At 39.5% G+C, this 26,636-nt stretch overlaps 1 protein-coding gene across 1 annotated transcript in view; it reads left to right on the top strand.

Annotated features, from left to right (window-relative positions):
- LOC136883516 (ribokinase) overlaps nt 1-22,721 on the top strand; it is a 97,010-nt gene extending 74,289 nt beyond the window's left edge. Inside the window, exons 6-7 of the mRNA XM_067155880.2 lie at nt 4,646-4,834; nt 22,484-22,721. Of these exons, the coding sequence (XP_067011981.2) occupies nt 4,646-4,834; nt 22,484-22,660 (366 nt within the window). The 3' untranslated portion in view covers nt 22,661-22,721. The remainder of the gene's footprint in view (nt 1-4,645; nt 4,835-22,483) is intronic.
- The last annotated feature ends 3,915 nt before the right edge of the window (nt 22,722-26,636 follow it).

Raw genomic sequence — 26,636 nt, 5'->3', positions numbered from 1 at the left:
TATTATTATTATTATTATTATTATTATTATTTCCTTATGCCTGACTAATGAGCGCAATTAAACTTATTTAGCTGATGTCGTTGCCTTTTCCTTCTCCCAAAATCTCTTCATCTTCACACTGTGGCTTTTCTTGCGAGGTCTGCTATGACTGCAGAGGAAAAAATCCCAAGGGAAAGAACAGGTGTGAATCCCGCTATGAATGTGATAAGTGTAAGGTGGCACTGCATGTATATGAGTGTTTTAAGATCTACCACACTGTGTTGAACTATTGTTAGAATGTGAACTGTGTTTCAGTGTGTTAACTTGCTGTAGCAAAAGTGTTCTCTGTTAAGCCAGATTAAATCGCAATCAATGTACATTTATTTTCAAGAAAAATTGCAGTTCAATGGGTTAAATATTACTTATACTCACTTTCCATGTCAATATACGGGTGATTACCAACAAAAGCTTCGATCATTGCATGCACAACAGACTTACTGATCTTGTCACTACCAAGATGTATAATAATAATAATAATAATAATAATAATAATAATAATAATAATAATAATAATGATGATGATGATGATACCCTTGTCCTGTTTCTCTACAGGGTCAGGTATGGAATGAGATGAATCTTCATAGCGAGTTTTTACGACCAGATGTCTTTCTTGTTGTCAATTTCGTCAGAGGAGTTAAAGAGATGAAATGAATGACATGATATATAATAGTAGGAATGGAGAGAGTGAAATGCAGTTCGAGCACATTGCCTACTCCTGTTGAATAGTACCAATGGGTCTGCTCAGGTGCCATTTTTTGAAATAATCACCCATCTTGTCGAGGTCTTGGGATAGAATGTCTTCTGCCTCATTGAAGTGTTTTCTTTGTGTGGTGAAAACCTAAAATGAAGACAGGCAAGACGTGGGCTTAAGAACGGAAGGAAGCTCACCGAAGAAGGATGTTGGGAGTACAGAAACCAGTTGAAATAGCATGGTCCATAGCTGGCCGGAATGAAAGAATAATAATCGCAAAGTCTTCAGGATCTCAGTTAATAAACACACATTTGTGGTCAAAACTAGCAGCAGGATTGGTACAAAATGGTCAGAAGAATGGAAGAGGTAACACAGTGCGTTCATGAAGAGATTTTGGAAGAATAGGAAGGTGGATGTCATCAAGCCAATGAACAAGTTGCAACACGCTCTATGAATGGGCATAACGAAACAATAATAAGACTAATGATGATGATGATGATGATAAAAACTACAATTATGATAATAATAAAGTTCCTGGGAAAGCTGTCAGAACTGTTAGAGATAAGAACAGGCCTGAGGCAGGGGGATAGTCTTTCCCCATACCTGTTTAGTTGTGTTTTGGAGAAGGTAATAAAGAGAGTGGAAGAAAAGGTTGACTGAAAATGAAGATCAGAGTAAGAGTAGGGTGCAAATACACATGCATTATTTTTGACTGTTTGGCTTTCACTGATAATAGTGTTCTTCTAGCAGACAATCTTCAGACAGCAGTAAAATACTTCAAGAAATAGCTGTTAAAACAGGCTTACAGATCTCCTTTAAAAAGACCGAGTACATGGATTTGGAAAAGACAGACACCTATTACAGCATTGAGACGGCCTATGTGATTATCCAGAGGACCATGAAATTTAAATAGCTCGGTGAAATCATTACCCCCAATGACAATGAATAAGAAGCACTGGAAGAAAGAGCAAGGAAGATGGAATTGGCATTTAAAATGAGCCTTACAGATCCAAATCCATTTCCTACCAGGCTACTGTGTACTAGTCAGACCGGCATGCCTTTACGTTGCAGAAACACTAGCAAAAATAGTAGGTATGTCGATTGAGAAAAAGGAAAGGAAGTTCCTCGGAAAGATTTTGGGTTCTAAGAAAGCATTTAAGTGCTTTTCTTCCACCTGATGTCAAACAAGGAACTGTATGCAAGAGTCGAAAAGATCACCACTATTATGAAAAAACAAAGGTTAACGTTTTATGGTCATCCAAAGAGAATGAACCCAGAGAGATTGGTGCACAAATTGCTCACTTTCCAGGAAAAATGGCAATCTCATCCCTGCTGGCTGAAGGAGGTGCACACAGACATGCGAGTAAAGACCAGAGGACGTAATGGGGAGGACTATCTTTAGGAAGAAAGTTGTGGGGTTGAGGGATTATCCAGAGAAAGGACCTCCTAAACCAGAGAACATCTCAGTGGAAGAAGCGTGAGGTTGAAAAACCTTTGGTTACAATGTAAACAGAAAGGTGTAAGTCCAAGAAGGAGAGGCAGGTAGCTTGTGTACCCGCAATCCACAATTGGCTGTATCAATGTAAATAAATAAAATAATAATAGAATTACAAATACATTTCCACGAATGGTGTTGGTGTCACTGGAAAATGACGTAACGGCAAATTACCAGTAACCCAGCCAGCCCATTGAACAAACCAACCTCATGCATTTAAAAAATTCTCTCCTGTTTAAATTTTGTTTAAATACTTGAAATCTGGAATCTATCATAATGACTTCCTCTTTTCTCTCATAAGTAAACATAAATGTTTGTACAAAGGAAGGTTTTGCAATATGCAGAAACAATTGGCTGGACACCCCTGTTATGGTAAGGGATGAAAAGAGGGATGAACACCAGTCTAGAAGACAGCAAGGCGCGACCTTCACACTAGTTATTACCAAGCAATGGGACTGAAAGCAAGTTAAGACGTCAGTGTGGTCTAAAGGTGAATATCGCGCAATTATCCGCTACAATTTTGCTCGTGGATAAACTGTTGACCAGAGCCTGGAGGAAATGACTCCTGTGCTGGGAAAAGACTGTCCACATCAGACAACAATTTTCCACTGGTACAAAGAGTTCCAGAGAGGAAATTTTGAGGTTGAAGACCATCCTCGCTGTGGGCGACCATCTGAATCAGTGACTGAGGAAAACATTGAAGCTGTCAGGAAAATGTTGCAGTAAGAGAGGCAGTTGCCATATTGTTAGGTAGAAGAGACCCTCCACATCCCTGCACCAGCTATTCATTCAGTTCTACACGACCATCTCCATGTTAGAAAGGTTTGTTCCCTTTGGGTGCCCAATTCACTTTCAGAGGAACAAAGGGCACATCAAGTGAAATGGTGCAGAAAAATGCTAAAACAGTTTGAAAATGGGACTTCGCGTAATGTCAATAGCATCATTACAGGTGATGAAACTTGGCTTTATTATTACGATGTCCCAACAAAATCCCAGAACAAGGTGTGGCTGTTTGAAGATGAGGGTACTCCTGTGACTGTGCAAAAGTCAAGGTCAGTGAAGAAAGGGATGATTGCAGTATTCTTCCTTAAACGGGGCATCCTGACTCGGGTTTTGCTAGAAACACAAAAGACAGTTACTGTGAAGTGATACCAGTGAGACTTGTCTGCCTCAGGTCATCCAGGCTCTCAAGCAGCTCCGTCCAAGGTCACGGCTCAACACTTGGCTCTTGCATCACGACAATGTTCCAGCACATCGTGCTAATGTCACTATGGATTTTCTTGCCAGATCAGGGTTGACTGTGCTTGATCACCCTCCATACAGTCCTCATCTTGCCCCATTTGACTTTGCACTCTTCCCAAAAGTGAAGATGAAGCTGAAAGGGCGGCATTTTGCATCCGATGAGGAGCTTCTGGCAGCATGGGATCAAGAGTGGAAATGTAACCGAAGAAAAGTGGCAGAGTTGGTTCAGTGACTGGTTTTGACGTACGGAGAAGTGTATTGAGTGTGGTGGAAATTAATTTGAAAAAGTCTAAAGCGTTCATTTACATTGCAAAACTTTCCTAGTGCCCTTTGTACATTTCTAAATATTTGAGTGATTTAAAATAGAAACTGATAATGTTCTTTTAAGAACAAATCATGTCATTCTGTTTTAATTAAGTTGTTTCTTTTTCAGGTATAATACTGTTACCAGATGTTTTCTTTTTGAGGTAGTTTATACATTTATTACTCAAACTTAGTTTCGGCAAACTGAAGAATGAAGAAGGAGTCAAAAGTGAAAAGAAATGGCTTCAAATAATGCCAAAAAACATATATTTTAATCCTGGCAAATACTTTCAAACAGGAACAATCACATAGCAAACCCAAATGTTAAAATGTTTGTTATAGACTTAATTTACTTAAATATGAAAATTCCTAACTAAAACAGGAAAATACTGTTCATGTTTTTCATGAGGAACTCTCTGAAATTACTCATCAGATCATCATTGTTCCACTCCAGTCGTCCGGGTGTGGTTAACAAGCCTACTCCACTCCTTTCTGTCCTTCCATTTTTCCTGCTCCATTACTTCTGCCACATCTAATCCAGCTTCACTAATGTGCTTTCATATCTGATATATCCACCTTCTTCTTGGTCTTCCAACTAGTCTCTTTCCCTTAACTTCTCTAATTCCCTTCTTGCTACCTGTTCCTTTCCCATTCCTTTTACATGTCCGAACCATCTCAGTCTTGCTTTCTGTATGTTCTATACTAATTGTTCTATATTTAGCTCTTCTCTGATTTTAATATTTTGGATTCTATCTCTTGTCTTTTTAACCGGTGTTCTTAAAAATTTAATTTCTACTGCTTGGATCTTACTATCTTGTCCAATATTAAGGTACAGTCTAGAGATTATTAACCATTATGTTTCACTGCTGTTACAGGCTGAGGTCATGAGTGGTGTGCCTGTGAGATCAGAAAGTGATGCTGGCAAGGCTATTGCCAAGTTCCTAGAGAAAGGCTGTCACACAGTGATCATCACCATGGGTCCTAAAGGGGCTGTATTTGCCTCTAAGGATTCACCTACTCCTGTACATGTTCCTGCTAAGGAAGTGAAGCCTATTGACACAACTGTAAGTTGTAGTTTATATCATTTTCTGTTGCTTTCCTTTGTGTTGTCTCCTTTGAGGAACTAGCTTTTTAAATCCACCTGTCAAGTACATAATTTTGAAGTAGAAAGTAATGTTTCGTCTGGTGCATATCGGATATGAAACCATTGGATATCCTTTTCTTTTCCAGGTCTTTTTTAGTCTGTATGAGTTTCTTACTTGTTTTCTTTCTGGATCAATAATGAATTGCTTTTAAATCATCATCATCATCATCATCATCCTTTCATGTATTAGTCCTATATAAGAACTGTTACGGTCTATTCAAAAGATTTGCATTTTCATGCCAGCTCTTCCTGGGGCGTCCCAGAGATCTCTTCCCACCGGGGCAGTAGTTTACGACTGCTTTGGGGATCCTGCTTCTGTCCCCTGTTTAGGTGTCCTAGCCAATTTCTCTGGTACTCGTAGATGTATTCCTATAGGTCTGCTTTCCAGATCATTCAGCACTTCTGTATTTCTTTTGTGTTCCCACTTAGTGACTCTTGCTGTTCACCGCATGTATTTCATTTCAGCTGTAGCTATTCTTCTCTCATCGCATTTCCTCAGGGTCCACGCGTCCCTTCCATAGCGAAGTACAGGTCTTGCCAAGATTTTATAGATTCTTGTACAGATGTGTTTTTGAACTAATGATGGTCTAAAAACTTTATTGATGATTCCCAAACGTCTGTTGAATTTAGAGATATTCTTGGGTATGTCCAGTTCTTCAAAGAAAGACAGTTTGTTGCTGAGGTATTTAAAATCATTTACTCTTTCCAAAATGTTGTTATTTAAGCAGATCTTGCTTCTTACTGGTTCCTTTCCACAGATAGCCATTTTCTTAGTTTTCTCAAGGGATATTTCCATTGAGATATTTTCTGAGACTAGGTTTAGGTTATACATTGAATGCTGTAAATCATCTTCTGAGGTGGTGACCAGCACTAAGTCATCTGCAAATAATATTGTGTCCAGCTGTAGATTTGTTTATGCGGATGGAACCCTGTCTTGTTTCTCTAAATTCTCGTATGAGAGCGTTCATATAGATTATGAACAGGAGAGGGGAAAGACTGCAACCCTGTCTTACTCCTGTGTTTATTGTTTTCCATTCTGATAATTTATCATTGACCTTCACGGAAATCGGGTCATGTTTGTAAAGGTTACTTATGTTCTGTACCATCTGTTGTGGGGTGTGATCAGATATTAAAATATTAAGTAAGGTATTGCAGTTTACTTTGTCAAAAGCTTTTTTGAAGTCCACAAAAGCAATATGTTTTTTCTAGAAGGGTTTTCATTGTGAAATAGGTGAAATAGCCATCGCAGCAAGATCTTTCCTTTCTGATGCCGAATTGTTCCTCTCTCAGACTGTTCTCATAGTGTTTGGATAGTTCATTTTTAATGATGTTGGTATATATTTTATAACCAGGATTTAATAAACATATGCCTCTGTAGTTTTCACAATCATTTTTGTTGCTTTTCTTGAAAATGGGTATAATTATTGCTTTATTCCAGTTTTCAGGTTGGTTATCTCCTTTCCAAATTCTATTTAGGAACTGGGTGAATCTTTGTTGGAATATTTGAATAACTCTAAATTTAAGCCACCTTCCCCGGGTGTTTTATTGTACTTTAGTGTTTTCAGGACTGCGACTAGTTCTGCCATTGTAATGCGTTCGATGTATGGATTGTCTGAGTGAAGTGTCTGAATAGGTGAGATATTCTGTGACCATAAATTTTGAAAGTTATTTGACCTAGTGTTCCAGGAGTTTGTGTTGATTCTGAGTGTGTCTGTAGTATCCGTATTTAAATTTTTCAAAATTTTGTTAGTCTGTGGTTGAGGTCTGGTTATGTCATTTTCTAAATGGGATACAAATTCTTCCCAGTTCCTCCTATGGTATTTGCGTACTTCTCTCTTTGCAGTTGCTCACTTTCTGTGGTATTCTATTTTATCCTCATCTTTCTTGACACATAAGTACTTCCTGTATGCCTTCTGTTTGTCTTTGATACTTTTTTTAATGTTTTCATTCCATATTCTGAGTCCCCTGTTTCTCTGCCATTTCGTTTTGGTGCCAAGGCTCTCTTTGGCTGCTTGTTTTAAGATGATTTGTTAGGTGTTTCCATTCCTCTTCAATATTTTATACCATTGGAGTTGATTGGGTTAATTCAGCTAGTCATTGTTTGTTGAGCCATCTAATACTAGGATCATGAAGTTGTACTTTGTAGAGAGAGGTTGTATTTGATTTTGTTGGTTTCTTCATTTTACTGTGCCGTCGAGGCTTTTTTCTAATGGAACAAATTAATAGGTAATGATCTGTTTCTAATTCTGAGCCTCGAAAAACTCTTGTATCTAAAACCATCTCTGCTAGTTGATATTGCAAATAGCATAATCTAGTATTGATCTCGTGCCTCTTGTCTCCCTTGTGTATTTATGGCTGTTTCTGTGATTGAAAAAAATATTCCTTAACTTTAACTGATTTTAAGTGGAGAAGTCTATTAATCTAATCCTGTTGTTGTTACAGACTTGTTTGCCAAATGTGCCAATTGACTGTCCTACTTTCACATTACCTAATCTTGCATTGAAGTCACCCATCAATAAGAGATGATCATTCCTGTTAATTTTATTCAAAACCTGTTGCAGTTTGTTGTAGAAATCTTCATTTTTGTCTTCTTCACCTTCTACTGGGGCACACACTCCAATTACAGACAGGTATCCCCTAGATATTTTCAGACGTATCCCTATTATTCGTTCATTCCAGAAGATATAATCTGTAATGGCAGATTTAAACTGTTTATGTATCATATTCATAATCATTATTCCTGCTTGTGCTCGATTTTCGGAAGTTACGCCAGCATAAAACTGTAGGTAATTTTGTGTCTGTTTTGTACCTTGTAGTTTCTTTTTGGTCTCTGATATTACGACGATTAAGATTTTTTTTTTTTTTTTTGTGCCAAAATGTCGTCTAGTTATTCCTCTTTATGAGCTATACTTCGTACATTCTATGTGGGAAACTTCAGGATGTTTCCTTTCTTCCAGTCATTAGCCTTATTCATGCTGTAATACTTCTGTTCAATCTCAAGTGTGGAAGGATTCCAAGGACGCTCTGACTCATCCTTATTGCAGATGCTGGGACTCCCCAGAACCCTAGGTCCCGATGCATTGCATAATGCAATGGTGGATTTCTCTTCCACATGTATTTCATTTTGGCTGTAGTTATTCTCATCACTACCTTCACTGAATATGCATCTGTAAGGGGTAGTGATGTGCATTCCATTACCTCTCCTACCCAAATCTCAAACCTCATCTGCCCGTGGTGCAGTAACCTGCTTTTACAGACGAGGCTCTGGGGACCAAGTCATGGCGATATAACCATTCCATCTCAGTACTGAGGAAATGCAGTACCATGCAGCTGGTTCAGAAGCTGAAAGGTGACAGACCCACCACTGAACTTACCTCCTTCTTGCCAGCTTCCTTGCTTTGAAGTCTAACAAAGGTACAATTGTAGAATGAAGAAACCGCTTAAAGAAAGCACTTTTAAATTGTGAATATTTTTATATAACAATTCAAGCCGATATGAAAAGTTGGCCAAGTTTTATCCTACAGCGGTAATACATTTTAGAAAAACCATCACAATTTTACATGCCGTCACAAATATTGCTATAACTTCTAAACGACGTGTTGATTTTGTTCAAAATAAGTGGATACACAGTTCATATCATGCAGATGTATCTACATACATAAAGGTGGCATGCAAAGTAAAAAAAAAGAAAATGTTCCTTCTTGTTGGAATAAAATTTGAATCAACAGGTGTCCATGACCACTCGAGTGAGCATGCACTTATATTACTACCATTATGTACATCACACACATATTCTACTGTGCATAATCATCATCACTAACACTCATTATCACTTGGATTATTCTCATCACTACCTTCACCTAAAATGCGTTCGAGAGCTGCATTAGATCAATACAAGCCATTTTTTATTTTTTATTTTTTGATAATTTATGATGACTTTGGCATGATCTCAGTTTTCTCAAAGGATATTTGTAATCCTATTTTTAATGCAATTTTCTGGAGACTGGTGGTTCAACCACGGACTTCTTCCATGTCAGGGGCTAAGAGAGCTAAATCATCTGCAAACCCCAGACAGTTTTCTCCAATTTTGATTTTAGATGGGTTTTCTTTTTTGCCAAATTTTCATGATGTAATCTAGAGCCACACTGAAAAGCATTGGGGATAATTCATTACCTTGTCTGAGGCCTATATTTATTGTAAAAGCATTTAACATTTCTCCCCTGAACTTTACCTTTGAAATTGTGTTGGTTAGAGTTACTTCAATAATTTTTGTTAATTTAGGATGAAGGCCATATGATCTGAGGATTTTTAAAATAATGGGCCTCTGTATACTATCATAAGCCTTTTTGAAATCTATGAATGAAATAAACAGCTGTTTATTTCTGTATTTGTAATATTCCATTATTAGTTTCAGGCTGAGAATTTGGTTTGAGCAACTTCTGTATGGGCGAAATCCTCCAAGTTGTGGTTCCAGAATGTTTTTTATCCTATTGTAAATTATGTGGAAGGAAATTCTTTAAGTGAAGTCCATAAGAGTTATTCCTCTGTAATTGTCTGGATTAGTTTTATCTCCTTTTTGGAATAATAGATGGATTACGCCTGAGGTCCAATGTTCTGGGATTTTCTCTGTGATCCACATTTTGACTAGATGTTGATGTAGATTTATGATTGCTGGTTTCCTTTCTTTTTCAGATTTCTGCAAAGACTAGGTCTTCACCACATGCCTTATAATTTTTTAGTTCCTTAATTGGAAATTATTCCTCATTGATAGTTGGAGGATCTATTAGATCTGGGGTGGTTAACATGGGTTCATCAGTATTTTCTTCCAACATTTCCAGTGAGTCATCACAATTTAAAAGTTTGTTGAATATCTCTGCAAGGATCTCTGCATTTTCTTGATTACTATGGGGTAACCTTCCTGATTTATCTCTCACCATTAACATTGGGGGCTCATATTTTTTAAGGTATTTGCCAAAAGTTTTATAATAATCTTGTGATTGTTTTTTGTTAAAACTCTCTTCTATGTTTTGTTAGGTTTTTATAAGATGTTTGCATTTGATTTGTGATGATTTTATGGGTTGACTTTCTTTGTTTTATTATTTCTAAATTTGACTGTCTGACTTTTGGTTTTGATGATTTGCTTGCTAGTTGCTTTACGTCGCACCGACACAGATTGGTCTTATGGCGACGATGGGACAGGAAAGGGCTAGGAGTGGGAAGGAAGCGGCCATAGCCTTAATTAAGGTATTTGCCTGGTGTGAAAATGGGAAACAACGGAAAACCATTTTCAGGGCTGCCGACAGTGGGGTTTGAACCTACTATATCCCGAATACTGGATACTGGCCGCACCTAAGCGACTGCAGCTATCGAGCTCAGTTTTTTATGATTTATCCAAGCTTGGTGTCCTCTCTCAATTGCCTGGTCACATTATTCATTCCACCATAGGATTTGTTGGAGCTAACTCTTCTGTTATTGATTTTAGTTTGGTGGTCAGTTCTTCTAATGTATTAGTGTTGACAGATCCTTCTCCTGTTTTGCTATAGTACTCCCTGTTATTTATTAAGGTGATAGGGTTGAATTTTTTCTATTTTTATTTGGAGGCCTTTTCTTAACCCTTGGAGTTAATTTTATTTTGATCTTAACAACATAGTGATTTGACCCTGAGTCTTCCCCCCTTAGGACTTTGACATTGTAGATTTCACGATGGTGAAATTTATCCATGCAAACATGGTCCAGTTGCCATTCACCTTTTCAGAAATCAGGATGTTTCAAAGTTTTTAATTTGTAAGTTTACTTTAAAAGTATGTTGATTTTGAGATAAGATTATGGTTTCTGCATAATTGAACCAATCTTTGACCTTTTTATTCGTATTCTTATGTGCTGGTCATTTTCCAGTGATATCTCGGTACCTTCTTTCTTGTCCCGGTTGTGTGTTGAAATCGCCAAGGAGAATTTTAATGTGATGGAGGTATGTTGATTAAAGTTTGATCCAGGAGATCCCAGAATTTTTGTGCTGCTTCTTTATTCCTTAGGGTGTTATTTTTCTGATTAGTGAGAGCATGTACATTGATAATTGTGTAGATTTTATTTGCAGATTTCAGAGTTAGTGTTGCAAGTCTGGGGGATTGAGATTTAAATTCCATGTCTGAATCTATGATTTTGAGATTGTCCGACTCGTTGGCTGAACGGTCAGCATACTGGCCTTCGGTTCAGAGGGTCCCGGGTTCGATTCCCGGCCGGGTCAGGGAACCTTAATTGGTTAATTCCAATGGCACGGGGGCTGGGTGTATGTGTTGTCTTCGTCATCATTTCATCCTCATCACAACGCGCAGGTCGCCTATGGGTGTCAAATATAAAGACCTGCATCTGGCGAGCCGAACCCGTCCTGGGATATCCCGGCACTAAAAGCCATACGACATTTCATTTCATTTCATTTTGAGATTTATTAGAAATCCATTACCAAACTGCAGACAGTTTTTCATCACTCGTTTTCCAGGGATTCCTTTATACAGTGATGTGATTCTGTTGGGTCTTGATCGCTATTCCTATCACTGTTAGAATTTTATGTTTGTCCATGATGTCAGTGACAATCTTTAATTTTCCAATTTGGTACAAAGAGTTAACGTGTGCTGAGAAGAAAGAGAGTGGTTTAGGTTTAATTCTTTGAAGTTTCTGTGTAGATGCTGGCTGTTGAGTTTTCTGATGCTCCGATCCATCATAATCTTCCGAATGCTGTCTTTTCTGCAATATATGATTGCAGCCGGTGGAATTCTTCTTCAAAAGACTTTTCATGGTTGACTGTCTAAGGTGTCACCTTGATATGAGGATAAAGCCTTGAGTTACAATTCTAAATGAGAGATGAAGGATGATTTTATAAAATTGTGAAGAATGCTTTCTGCCTTATTTCATCCTAGTTGTTCAGGACTGGGAGTAGACATTTTCTCCATACTCCGCAAACATTATGGTTTTCCCGCCAATATTTGGGTAACTGATTGCAGTGATTTCCCATTGAGCGATGGGGTCACCACATCCCTACGCCACGAGTAAACTCTTTTAATATATAGATTATCACATAACACACCATACATATTTCGAGGACTTTAGTATCCCCTTCCTCAGCGGTTTACTCAAACTACCAAATATCTGTTGGACCTATTTACTTTTAATTATTATTAAACACCAGTCACATTCTTAAAAAGTCCTCCTATAACCTGAACACTCTTCTATTAACAATCTTATTAAAATAACAGCCTTGTGTATTACCTACAAATGGCCTGGGCCATCTCTACAGTCCTCAAGTTACCCACGTTGAGATCATGATTGTGAAGTGGAAATGGGAAAACATAACCACAATAAAACCATGGCCAGGTAAGTCGTGTGTTGACCGACAGCAGCTGTTGAACATTGAAGAAAGTGGTACAGGAAAATCGCATGACATTGTGCGATACCATCACTCATGAATTACATAGTGGGGACTAATATTGTGTGCTGGAAGGATACAAGGTCCACTCAGGCACTTACTCATAAACCACATATATTGCTCCATGTTCAGTGGTCGACTCAAGACACGTGACTTGGAGTGATGAATCACGATATACCGCCTGGAAGTTACAAGGGAATGGAGGGTTTGGGTGTGGCGAATGCCAGCCTGGACATTGTCCACAGCAAAATTTGGTGGAGGTAGGGTTACAGTATAGGGGTCATTTTTTGTGGAAGGGACTTGGTTGTCTTGTAATAGTACAGAACACATTAAAGACAGAAGGATATGTGGACATTTTGACCAGCTGCATGTTGTCTATGGTAGATGATCACTGTATATTTCAACATGATAATGCTCCCTACCATAAAGTGTGTGTGTATGGGGGGCTATTCATGGGTGGTTTGTGGACAACAAGGTTTCAGAAATTGACTAGCTAGCCCAGAATCCAGATCTCAATTCCACCAAACACCTCTAAAATGAACTAGAGTGTCAACTTCATTTCATCTACGTCATGAACTATGCTTGTTACAGTGCTGCAGGAAGAATGGTCTGTCATTCCCCCTATATTAATGTCCACTCACTTCAAGGGCAATTTCGAATAGGTACTGTATCTGGATACTTTTGATTAGATAGTGTATTTCCTTCATGTTAATCAGTTCTCTTTTATTATGCTTTATTTTCCATAGTTGCATATCTGTTATGTGGCCAAAGAACTCCAATACTGAAGCAATAAATACTCAGTACCTACTCAACACCTCTTTTATTATGTTCTATTTTCCATAGTTGCATATCTGTTATGTGGCCAAAGAATTCCAGTACTGAAGCAATAAATACACAGTACCTACTCAACACCTGTTTTATTATGTTCTGTTTTCCTTAGTTGCATATCTGTTATGTGGCCAAAGAACTCCAATACTGAAGCAATAAATACACAGTACCTACTCAACACCTTTTTTATTATGTTCTGTTTTCCATAGTTGCATATCTGTTATGTGGCTAAAGAACTCCAATACTGAAGCAATAAATACACAGTACCTACTCAACACCTCTTTTATTATGTTCTGTTTTCCATAGTTGCATATCTGTTATGTGGCCAAAGAATTCCAGTACTGAAGCAATAAATACACAGTACCTACTCAACACCACTCCGAATTGAAAAGGAAATAGTTCGAGTTGTTATCAAAATCTTCAATAGGGTCATGAATCCATAGACTCTGATACAGCTCCCTTCCAGCATATGCCATATTTTGATATTTTATTTATATTTACCTGTTCAAAGAACTTGAAAATTTTAGATTGGCATTGTACACTGACTGACAGAGCAAATGCAACACCAAGAAGGAGTGGTTCGAAAGGGATGAAAGTTGGGGGAAAAATAGAGACGGCACGGACGAATAATTGATGTTTATTTCAAACCGATATGCAGGTTACACAATGCGCACGGCATCGAATCAGTAGGATGTAGGACCACCGCGAGCGGCGATGCACGCAGAAACACGTCGAGGTACAGAGTCAATAAGAGTGCGGATGGTGTCCTGAGAGATGGTTCTCCATTCTCTGTCAACCATTTGCCACAGTTGGTCGTCCGTACGAGGCTGGGGCAGAGTTTGCAAACGGCGTCCAATGAGATCCCACACGTGTTCGATTGGTGAGAGATCCGGAGAGTACGCTGGCCACGGAAGCATCTGTACACCTCGTAGAGCCTGTTGGGAGATGCGAGCAGTGTGTGGGCGGGCATTATACTGCTGAAACAGAGCATTGGGCAGCCCCTGAAGGTACGGGAGTGCCACCGGCCGCAGCACATGCTGCACGTAGCGGTGGGCATTTAACGTGCCTTGAATACGCACTAGAGGTGACGTGGAATCATACGCAATAGCGCCCCAAACCATGATGCCGCGTTGTCTAGCGGTAGGGCGCTCCACAGTTACTGCCGGATTTGACCTTTCTCCACGCCGACGCCACACTCGTCTGCGGTGACTATCACTGACAGAACAGAAGCGTGACTCATCGGAGAACACGACGTTCCGCCATTCCCTCATCCAAGTCGCTCTAGCCCGGCACCATGCCAGGCGTGCACGTCTATGCTGTGGAGTCAATGGTAGTCTTCTGAGCGGACGCCGGGAGTGCAGGCCTCCTTCAACCAATCGACGGGAAATTGTTCTGGTCGATATTGGAACAGCCAGGGTGTCTTGCACATGCTGAAGAATGGCGGTTGACGTGGCGTGCGGGGCTGCCACTGCTTGGCGGCGGATGCGCCGATCCTCGCGTGCTGACGTCACTCGGGCTGCGCCTGGACCCCTCGCACGTGCCACATGTCCCTGCGCCAACCATCTTCGCCACAGGCGCTGCACCGTGGACACATCCCTATGGGTATCGGCTGCGATTTGACGAAGCGACCAACCTGCCCTTCTCAGCCCGATCACCATACCCCTCGTAAAGTCGTCTGTCTGCTGGAAATGCCTCCGTTGACGGCGGCCTGGCATTCTTAGCTATACACGTGTCCTGTGGCACACGACAACACATTCTACAATGACTGTCGGCTGAGAAATCACGGTACGAAGTGGGCCATTCGCCAACGCCGTGTCCCATTTATCATTCGCTACGTGCGCAGCACAGCGGCGCATTTCACATCATGAGCATACCTCAGTGACGTCAGTCTACCCTGCAATTGGCATAAAGTTCTGACCACTCCTTCTTGGTGTTGCATTTGCTCTGTCAGTCAGTGTATTTCGCATAATGCCACAACTTTAAAACAAAATGTCTAGCTCAGTTACTAAGGCAGTAAGTGTTTAGGATGTTTTTTTCCTGTCCTTTATGTAAAGTTTGGTTATAATCTCAACTCAGTAAAGTTGCTTGTAGAAGATTTAATTTTTATAAAGTTGAGGGGTTTTGGTATCCATTCCTAGTCAGCATCTCTGTAGCCTATAATTGTCAACCTTATGTTTTACAGCAATTTATTTGCATTTGCTCAATTTTAAACTTTTAAAAATGTAGTAATGGTACAGTGAAAATTGTTTACCTGATGTTGGAAATATATGCACTCCTTAAACAGCTCTTTATACAAAGAAATTCACACAATACAAGATTGAAATCATGCTGAAAGAAATAGGGGAATATCAGTGTAGAAGAACATATTCTATTAAAATTATTAGTATTGGGGAATAAAGAAAAGAATTTTCAAAGTTTACTAAAAATCTCATCAGGCTTTTCTAAGCAAACTGTATGTTGTTATAGACCTTTCCTCTTCTGTGACATACACAGTAATACTTCATTATCCTGTCCTTTCACCCCACCTCTTGGTTTTCCATAGTGCTTGTAAGTTTTCATTTTGTATTCAGGTACTTATACTAAAATGTATTTTTGAACTAGCTGATGTACATGTGCTTCGCTACGGAATACTACATTGTATACAGAATTCTATGCTAGGTAGTATACACATTGTGAGTAAGATTGTATTAAATTGCAATGCTCTTAACGTTACCCCAGAAATGCGACGGCGAACTCGCCATATGTCTTTTCTCATGTGAAGACTGGGTTAGGGAATATTCATTGTAATGGTAGGCCTTGTTGCCTACCATTAGTTGCAATCAAGTTGGGAACTTTTCATTATAATGGTAGAATACTCCCTCTCCATCTACCTTTTTACATCCTCAGAAAAACTGTCTTAGTGGTCTTCCCAATTGAAATTAACACAGGCCATTACAATGACGTCAGTAGGAATGTCACGATTAAAAGCACTGCTATCACATGAAATACTTGATCCAATGAAAAACCACACATTTTCTCACTTTTAACAAACAGTATGGTGCCAATCTAACAGTCCGAAGTTCCAGAGCTAGAATGACTACGCTGCAGATACCCGTGAACACTCCTCTGCCATTATTCCATTAAGTGTGTACACTGCTCATTCCAATCCGCGTCTCAGAGTAGGAATTGAATAGCTGGGATACTATGATGGACCAGTGTGTTACGTACCAGCAATATCAGAAAATGTATGAACCAGAGGAATGGCATGAAGAAAGTTATCTAATCTCCAGCTACTTCCCGCCAATATTCAGGCAGGCTGTTATAATATGTAAGCAGCAGTAATCCCATCTATCGGAGAGAAGTGGCAGCAGAAGTGACAATATACATCACAATAAACAATGGTCAATATAATGTTATTGTTGATCAATTTTTTGAGCTTTCGATATTGTAGGCCTTCACATTTAGTTTTCTTCTGACTCTGAAATACCACTCTTATCATAGTCAGTACAGTTAAACTGAATAAAACGTAAATGATCGGAAATTGTATTCTCTATAACGTTTGGTACGTAGTACTTTTTGATATGACCAATAACATACGTATTTAAAAATTAAATTTTAGGCGCCTTCCCCTAAACTACCATTTCATCCAGGGTGAATAAAATTATTTATAGCCTAGACTGTAGTATCTTATTCCCCAACTCTATATACCGATTTTCATTCTATTCTGTTTACCCATTCTCTCATGGCTCGGTGTTGATATGGACTTTAGACAAAAATCTTTTTTTTTTTTTTTGCTAGGGGCTTTACGTCGCACCGACACAGATAAGTCTTATGGCGAAAGGCCTAGGAGTTGGAAGGAAGCGGCCGTGACCTTAATGAAGGTACAGCCCCAGCATTTGCCTGGTGTAAAAATGGGAAACCACGGAAAACCATCTTCAGGGCTGCCGATAGTGGGATTCAAACCTACTGTCTCCCAGATGCAAGCTCACAGCCGCGCGCCTCTACGCGCACGGCCAACTCGCCCGGTAAAAAATCTAAATTTATGAATATCTCTGTTATCATAGCTGGTGCGGTAAAAATGTGTAATTACAAGTTATAAATCTCATCGTTGGGTTCGTATTGAGCAACGGATACCTTTCTAAAAGAATTTTTATTTTTTGAGTCCAACTTTCCAGTACATTTTGTTTTTTTATTGATTTCATAAATATATGTTTACATTATTGTTATGTCAAAATCAGGACATGTTTTGCCTTTTTTTTTTTTAAAGGCATTTTCAGCCCCTGTTCCTACTACCTAAGATCAAAATAGCCAGGATCCTGGATTTTGCTTACTAAAAATATACTTAAAATGGTTAGGCTGACATGAATTGTTTTAACTAAAAATTTTTGTGTGTGCATTATGTGTTCTGTAGAAACATCCAGCTGATGTAGTTATGACTAGTGAATTGTGTTAACAAGTACTATACATTAAAACATTTAGCTTGTATACAATTGCTCTGTTTAAAAAGGGGTGAGTTTTGTCAAGATGCCTAAAAAATAGGCGAAACATGTCTCGCTTATGACATAATAATAATAATGTAAACATATATTTATGTAAATCAATAAAAAACATAATGTATTGAAAAGGTGGACTCAAAAAATAAAATTTATTTTAGAAAAAAATATGTGTAAGACGTAAATGACCGGAAATGTAATTCTATATAACTTCAGTTATGTAGTATCTATTGATAGGACCAATAATAACATAACTAATTGAGAAATACATTTTTAGGCCTTCCCCTAAACTACCATTTTGCTCAGCGTGAATCAAATTATTTATAGCCTAGATTGTAGTGGATCATTCCCCGACTTTACATACCGATTTTCATCAAATTCTCTTAAGTCATTTTCTCGTGATGCACGCATGTTCATACATACATACATACATACATACATACGTACGTGCAGACGAACAGAGGTGACTGAAAATAAAAAGTGCATTTCCTTGCTACTGTGGACACACCCGATACAGAAATACCATTCTTTTTAAATTCTGTGCAATGTACAGACAAAACTCTTAATTTTATATACAGTATATAGAAGGTTCTTTAGCAAGATGAGTATAGGGTGATCTATATACACTGTCTGACAACAAAAGTTATACACCCAGAAGGAGTGGTTGAAAGTGACTGAAACTACATATGCTGAAAGGCCATTGGCCTTTATAGAACTGATTACAATATGGGATGAAAGAGACAAGGCTGTTGGCAGTTACAGGTGGAATATTGGTATCAGGTCAGTAGGGTGTTGTGCAACCCCCCCTGCCCCACACACACACACACACACACACACACACACACACACACACACACACACACACACACTCCTGGCTGCAGTGCATGCCCTTATGTGGTTTGGAATGGTGTCAAACAGCTTTTGGATCCACTCCTGAGGTAAGTTCATCCACAGTTGTTGCAGCTGTCCATCCAGGTCTCGCAGGTTGGTACTGGGACGGAGTTCCCTTCCAATGTCATCCCACAGGTGTTCAGTGATGGAGAAGTCCGGGGATTTTGATGGCCACAGGAGGACCTCAGCATGCTCTGGGCAGTCCATAGACACACATGTATTGTGTGGACAAGCATTATCTTTCAGGAACACTGTCCCAGGGAGCTGTGCCATAAGGGGTAGTATGTGCTGACACAGAATGTCTATGATGTATCACTATGCCATCAAAGTCTGACGAAACACTATTAGAAGTGACCTGATGGCATATCCTATGGCTCCCCACACCATGATGCCAGGGATTACGCCTGTGTATCTTCCTCTGCCCTCGACGCCGCCAAACTCGCACACAATGGTGATCAGAGGTTATGGAGAAGCGGGACTCATCACTGAACATGATGTGACGCCCATCGTCCTCTGTCCATGTCTCCCAGGCAAGGCACCACTCGAAACACAGGCGTTGGTTTTCAGGTGTCAGTGGCAACCGACGTGTGGGGCGGTAGGACCCCAAGCCAGCGGATGCAAGTAATCGAGACACTGTGGGGTAATTCACAGGATGTTGTAGTCTCCTGTACTTGGTCGCGAATGGCAGGTGCCGCAGTTATGGGATTTTGCAATGCTTTGCGCAACATATGACGTTTCTCCCTCTGGGTGGTGTTTCTTGGTCGACCCGAACCTGCACGACATGATTGGGCGACCTCTTGTTCCCATTGAGTCCAACATCGGGCCACTGTGACATTTGAATGACCCACATGCCTGACAATTGCACGATACTACCAACCAGCCTCATGCAGTTAGGGCAGGAAATAATAGAACAGGTGGATGCTTTCAAATACTTGGGAAGTGTAATAACAGAGGACATGAGGTGCAGTCGAGAGGTGAAAACTCGTATTGCGATTGTGAAGGAAGCGTTTAATAAGAAGAGCAAACTTTTTTGTGGGGGCATGGATAGAGACTTGAGGAAGCGATTCGTGAAGTGCTTTGTATGAAGCGTGGCACTGTATGGAGCTGAGACTTGGACATTGAGAAAAGAAGATGAAAGAAGACTGGAAGCATTTGAGATGTGGATTTGAAGGAGAATGGAAAGTATACAATGGATAGAAAAAGTAAAGAATGAAGAAGTTTTGAGAAGAGTTGGGGAAGAGAGAAATATATTAAAAGTAATCAAGAAGAGAAAGCACAATTGGATTGGTCATTGAATGAGGAGAGATTGCTTGCTTATAGATGCTATAGAAGGAACAGTAAATGGAAAAAGACAAAGTGGATGGAGAAGATATCAGATGCTGGACAGTATCAGGATAGAATACAAGTATGAGGAAACACAGAGGGTGGCAAGAGACAGGATTGCGTGGAGATCTGCCATGTGAAGACCTGCCGTATGGCAGAACACTGATGATGATGATGATGATGATGATGATGATGATGATGATGCAGTCCCACAATGCCTTTGTCAGTTGGTGGATAGGCTGTCTAACAAATTTGTGAGGCATTGCACGTTCTTTGTACTGTACGTAGTCCTCTCTGCACATCTTGCTTAACTGTCTGACTCACAGCAGTTGCCTGGCAACAGCTTATCAATAACAGGATGGTGCCATCATGAATGCACTCTGGTGGGCGTTCTACACATTACAGATCTTTGTAAATCTAAGCATTTATTTGCACGTCAATGGTATGCATGTATACCGAAATGGGATAATATTGGACCACTCCTTCTGGGTGCTTAATTTTTTTTGTCAGGCAGTGTATAAACCTTTACCTATGTAGTGACTTAAAACCTCTGAGGCAATAAGGGCAAACATGTGCAATCAGGTCTGAATTAACAGAGTAACTGTGGGAAAATTATTGTCATAGTAAATGTTGGAAAATCAGGTGAGTTGGTCGCGCGGTTAGGGATGTGCAGCTGTGAACTTGTGTCTGAGAGATGAGGGGTTCGAACCCCACTCCTGGCAACCCTGAAGATGATTTTCCATGGTTTCCCATTTTCACACCTTAATTAAAGCCATGGCCGCTTCCTTCCTACTCCTAGGCCTTTCCTATCCCATCTGTGCTACGAGACCTATCTGTGTTGGTGTGATGTTAAGCAAATTGTTATTTAAAAAAAAAAAAAAGTGTTGGAAATTACTTCTATCTGCATCCAAACATAACTGTACTTGTCGCACCATATTCCGTCAGTGTTGTTGATTTTATTCCTGATGGTCTTTTAGAGTTCAGGTGGTGTCCATGATCTTTTCCTGTATAATCTATAGTTAAGGTACCCCTTAGGAAGAAGGCTGGAGAGGTTAGGTCAGATGATCAAGAGGTCCGCTCTTTTTTTTTCAGATAAGGCAGTCACGGAAGATGCTAACTCGTAAGACGTGTGACGTAATGTACGATCGTGTTGGAAGTGCCCTTCTGTCAACATGATGTTGTCCAGTTGTTCGACAAATTCATTGAACTTGTGAGTGAAAACCGGGTTGACTGCTTTGTCAAAGAAAACTGGACCAACAGTTTTGACAGTAGACACTGTGCACTAGACTCCAACGTTTTCAGAATAAAGCAGTGTTTTGTGGATAATTCTGGGATTTTCAGTAGCCCAGTATCTGCTGTTTTGCATGTTTGTCACCTGACAGGTAGAACCGCTCCTCACATGTAAACATTATGGAGGGAATGTCTGGGCTTACATTAAGAAGAGCGTGGAACCATTGAGAGTAACACATTACCTTTTCCACGTCTGTTTCCTTCTATTACCACACTGATTGAACTCCGTATGTTCATAAGCTCTATTTCTTTGCTACTCTCCAACATGTGCCATATGAGTAGCAAGTCTCTTGGCTTAATCGACACAACAATTTCTTTGGCAAGTTGACTTAACGTCCCTTAAACATCATCAACATATGCTTGACTCAGTGCAGGTCTGTGTTTTCCGCTCTTGCTAAGCTGCAAGCCAGTTCTCCCCAGCTTTCTTACTGTCGATAAAGTTATTGTCTTGGTTGGAGCATCACATGCACCAAATTCTCTTCGAAATGCCGGTTTTGTTTGAATTAGGGACTTGGTCTTCCAGTATGTTTCCAGCGCAAAAACACTCTACTGAAGAAATTCCTGTATGATTGTGATATGACTGCAAAACCTAGAGACTGTGAACTTATCAGTACATAATTTAACTTATGCAATATTTGCCAATAATAGTCAACAATGGTTGGCAGGGGTACCAATTTAGATTTTACCAGAGCCATTGAGATTGTAATATTCAGTTTCAAGTTTAGACTAATTTCCAGAGGGAAATTGTAACATTAAAATGATACAGGATTATATGAATCCCCCTTTAAATTTACCTGTTATGGTTGCTAAATATGGCAAGTTGGCCATGTGGTTAGACGTGTGCAATTGTGAGCTTGCATCCCGGAGATAGTGGGTTTGAACCCCACTGTCGGCAGCCCTGAAGATGGTTTTCTGTGGTTTCCCATATTCACACCAGGCAAATGCTGGGGCTGCACATTGATTAAGGTTATGGCCACTTCCATCCCCACTCCTAGGCCTTTCCCATTCCATTGTCGCCATAAGACCTATCTGTGTCGGTGCGATGTGAAGCCAATTCTAGCTAAATAATCCTTTGTGGTACTTGCATATCAAATTTTGTTAAAAAGAAGAAAATAGTTGGAAGAATAGTTATCCTAGTTAAGAGCACAGAAAATACTGACAGAATAAGAGACAAAAAAAGGATACTATGATGTCATTTTAGCTAGAAAGGAACAAGAGTTTTTTGTGGCATGACATTTTACTATATTAATGTTATTCTTGTCTAAATGAGTCACTCTCTTTACATTCTCCTTATTCAGTTGCATGTATTTTGTCTCACCTGATCTTCATGTTGTTTCTTTCATAGGGTGCTGGAGATGCCTTCATTGGAGCACTGGCATTTTTTATGGCCTATCATCATGAACTGGATATGGAGGAGATGATAAGAAGATCATGTTTAATAGCTTCTGCATCTGTTTTAAAACCTGGCACTCAGAACAGCTTCCCCCACCGAGCAGATCTTCCTGTTGAGCTGTTTGTATAACACATAGCATACATGTACAGTACATCATCGTCGATAAATAAACTTCATATCATCAAAATAACCAGTAAATTGACCAGCTATTTACAGTATACCTTTATCTTGCATTCATTCCTCCTTTAGTATAGTGCTGAATACAGAAGTAGTCCCCTATAGCGAAAATTCATAACAGCGAAAAATGTATTCGCTATACCGGACTGTCGTTACATCAGACTTTTTGTAAAAGTCAGGAAAAGCCCATTACACATTCGAATCTCTATGAAACAGCAGTCGATTTGTTCAAAACTTGCGTTTTTGCGGATGATATTCACACGACGGCTGACTTGTTTGTTATTTTTCAAAATCCAATACAATATGTAAATGTACGTTTAATTTCATCCAAGATGACCCTAAATTCAATACAACCCCCACTTTTGCCTTCAAAAAATTTTAATCAGGCTTAAAATGTACTTTGTAAAATCATATGAAAGCCTTTCTTGTACAGTACGCATTTTTTAGACTATCTTTGTCTTCATGCCAACACCGAACACTGGCTTTAGTTATGCTGGGTTTTTTCGGCTGCATAATCATTCTTTATTTCAGCAGGTTTAATAACCATTAAATTAAAATTAGCATCATATTATCGAAGAGAACCCATTGAAAATTAGCCGGCAATATCTATTCCACGTGTCTTTACAATACGACAATCCATCAGGAAAACGTTCTTGCCGTCTATAAAACTGTCTCAGGTTCAGCGGCTAGCTATGTGTAGGCCTAATTGCGGACATTGAAGGTCAACAAACGAGTTAAGTACGCCGTGGTATGGCCATTCTACCTTTGCGTTTTTTGAGCGCATGCCTCACAATTTCATCTTCGACTTCTTTAAAGCGTCCTTGTTGCGGGCCACCGAATGCATTTTTTTTGTATAGTACACATTTTTTAGCTATCTTTGTCATCATGCTAACGCTGAATATTGGCTTTAGTTAGGCTTATGCCGTATTTCCTTGTGGCTGCACAAATATTCTACATTTCCGAGTGTTTAATAAACATTAACTGAAAATTAGCATCATAATATCAGCGAGAACCCTTCGAAAAGTTGCCCGCGATACCCATTCCACATATCTTTACAATACGGCGATCCACCACGAAAATATCCCTGCTGTCTATGAAACTTAATTTTACTAAGCATCAGGTTCAGTAGACGCATTATAACTCTTCCACTGAGTTGTGGCCTTTCTAAGAATTCGAAGGCTTGCATGTTTTGATGCCATTCTGCAGATTTGAGGAACGATTTTGTAGAGGCTAATAGAACTTCATTCTCTTTTCACTATTTCCCGAGATCCAGTGATGTTACACAGAGGCACTGTACAACCGGTTGTCGTGGCTAGTGATGAATAATAATAAAGCGGTCGTTCATTGTCAGTGAGTTTTGTGTGTGCGGGGGAGGGGGGAGTGCGAAAAGAAGCAGCGTGGTTACGGTGGTAGTTGCCAGTGGTGTTCATTACTGTTAGGCCACGAATGTAAGACGACCCTTGATTTTTCACATGAGATTCTGAGAAAAAAGCGTTGTCTTGGATTTGGAGAAATACGGTATCACTCCAGAGGCTTCTGTGGCAAACACATCCATTTTCTTCTTCAAATGGCATCAGCTGACCTAACCGTATATGTATCATGAAAACATTTCAAATGCATGTAGAGAAATGATAACCTCCTCAACACGCTAAAAATTTACATGGGAATAGCCTTTCCGAAATTAAACTAACCGCGAGAAAATATAAACTACCCTCTGAAATCAGTGATTTACTCTGCCATATCTTGAGGTGTATCATATTCTTACTTAATGTCATTATATAACATTGAAATTAAGAGACATAGTGGACATAGCGAGGAAGCGATACCAAAGGTGATCAATCGTACGCAACATAATCACTGGCATGCATAAATATTGGTAACGGAAAAAATCGTGCCCGCTTAATCGCTCGTAATAATGGATGTGTCATTGATAGGGCTCTCACTGTAACCGAAGGATAATACACAATTTAATATAGGACTTTCGAAGAGACAGACAAAACATGCCGTTATAACGAGTTTCTCGTTATATGCCATGCTCGCTATAGCAGACTTCTACTGTATCTTTATACATTGCCGTCTTCAGGAAGATTAATAATAATAATGTTATTTGTTTTACGTCCCATTAACTACTTTTTAAGGTCTTCGGAGACACCGAGGTGCCGGAATTTAGTCCTGCAGGAGTTCTTTTACGTGCCAGTAAATCTACCGACACGGGGCTGTCGTATTTGAGCACCTTCAGGAAGATTAGCTCTCTCTTCAATTTTCATTCTTTTACATCCTTTTTTTCCCAGTCTCCAACGAGTTCATTTCTTCTCCCAGCTTCATCAGTAGGGCAGGCTTCAACACTCGTTAAGGGGCCATCTTGACAGATCTTGATTCTTGATGTGGGAAGTGCAGGATGAAAAGGATGTTTATGGCACCTTTCCATCTTCCTATATCCAACCACCATTGTTCCTCCTTAACTTTGTTCCAGTCATGGTTTCTTGTAATTATACTATTCTTGATTGTTTTCTTCAACCACCTTAGCCTGGGTTTCCCCCTTGTCCTCCCTCCTTCCACGTGGGTCACCCACTTTGGCATCCTTCTCTCCTCCATCCATGTCCAAACCATCTAAGTTTATCTCTCTCCATTCTAATCATTATAAAATATCAGAGCCATCTTAGTAACAGTACTGATGGTAGTATTTATTATTATACTTAATCACATACAGTTGTATAAGCACATTAATTTGAATTCAAAATCAGTTTTTTTACTCTTAAGGTCCATCATCAGTGTTGAAGTTATTTAAAACATTTGATTCCACATGAGTGTGTTGTTAAAATGAGTTAAAATAAGTTTTAATAAGTTAAAATGGAGCCCTGTTGAGATCAACTGTAAAATAAGAAAATGAAAAAACAAGTGTAAAAGTATACAAACAATACATATAAACATACGATGATGTTGTAAAAGTTACAACATTCCATAGGAAGGGCTGGCTTATCCTCGTGCTCAGGCTCTTGCAAGCACACTCCGTTGGGACAGCCCATTCCTTTGTCTTCGTCACCCTGGAACTCAAGAAAGAAACTCTGGGTTTCAAGCAGATTTTGGATAACACAAGTAAGATGGTAGTCCTTAGAGATATTATAGACCTTTTCCAGGAGAAGACGATAATTAACAGTATTGTAAGCTGCCAAGAGGTCTATAAAAACCGCTCCTGTGATCTGCTGCCTTTGGAAATCATCTTCTATATGCTGAGTTAGTTTCAATACCTGTGAAGTGCAGCTGTTCCCTTCCCGAAACTAACTTGCTGTAAAATCAGAAGTGCCTATCAGTCTGTGTAAGATAAGTCTTTCCATGATCTTGTAAAGATGGCACAAAAGGGAGATTGGTCTGTAACTTTTAGGGTTATTTTGTCAGTTTTAGGATGGCTATGACCCTAGCTTTTCTCCAAATTCTTGGGATTTTACACAGTTTCAAGAAGTTGTTTGTCAGCTCCATTAACCCTTTGCAGTCCAATTTTCTGTCACCTGTTATAACAGTCTGGACCAAAATAATTTTCCATATTTTTACCTAGTCAGATTAAACTCAGATCTCTTATTAGTAACTATAATTGTAATATTATTATGATTATTATATCACATAAACATGAGTCTAGTGAGTTACTTACAGGTTTACACAAAAGTCATCAGTACAGGAGTGAAAAATAACATTAAAAAATGAAGTGGAGTGATGCAGCTAGTCTAGGAGGCTCACTGTCATGAAATGTTACATTTCGGTAAACACTATTGTCGTTTGCATTCCCATTTGTATGTGCGAAAGTATTTTGAGCATCACTGTTACTCAAATGATTAGCACTGATCTGAGAAGCGTCATCATTGCCGTATGCCGTATCCCCTCCTCCACCCCGGCTCATTACCTACGTGTGTCTTCTTGCTTTTGTAGCAGGCAC

The sequence above is a fragment of the Anabrus simplex genome, chromosome 11 (genome assembly GCF_040414725.1).
Source record: "Anabrus simplex isolate iqAnaSimp1 chromosome 11, ASM4041472v1, whole genome shotgun sequence".
Lineage (NCBI taxonomy): Eukaryota > Metazoa > Arthropoda > Insecta > Orthoptera > Tettigoniidae > Anabrus > Anabrus simplex.
The sequence above is the reverse complement of the archived record's forward strand: the minus strand, read 5'-3'. Positions and strand labels throughout refer to the sequence as shown.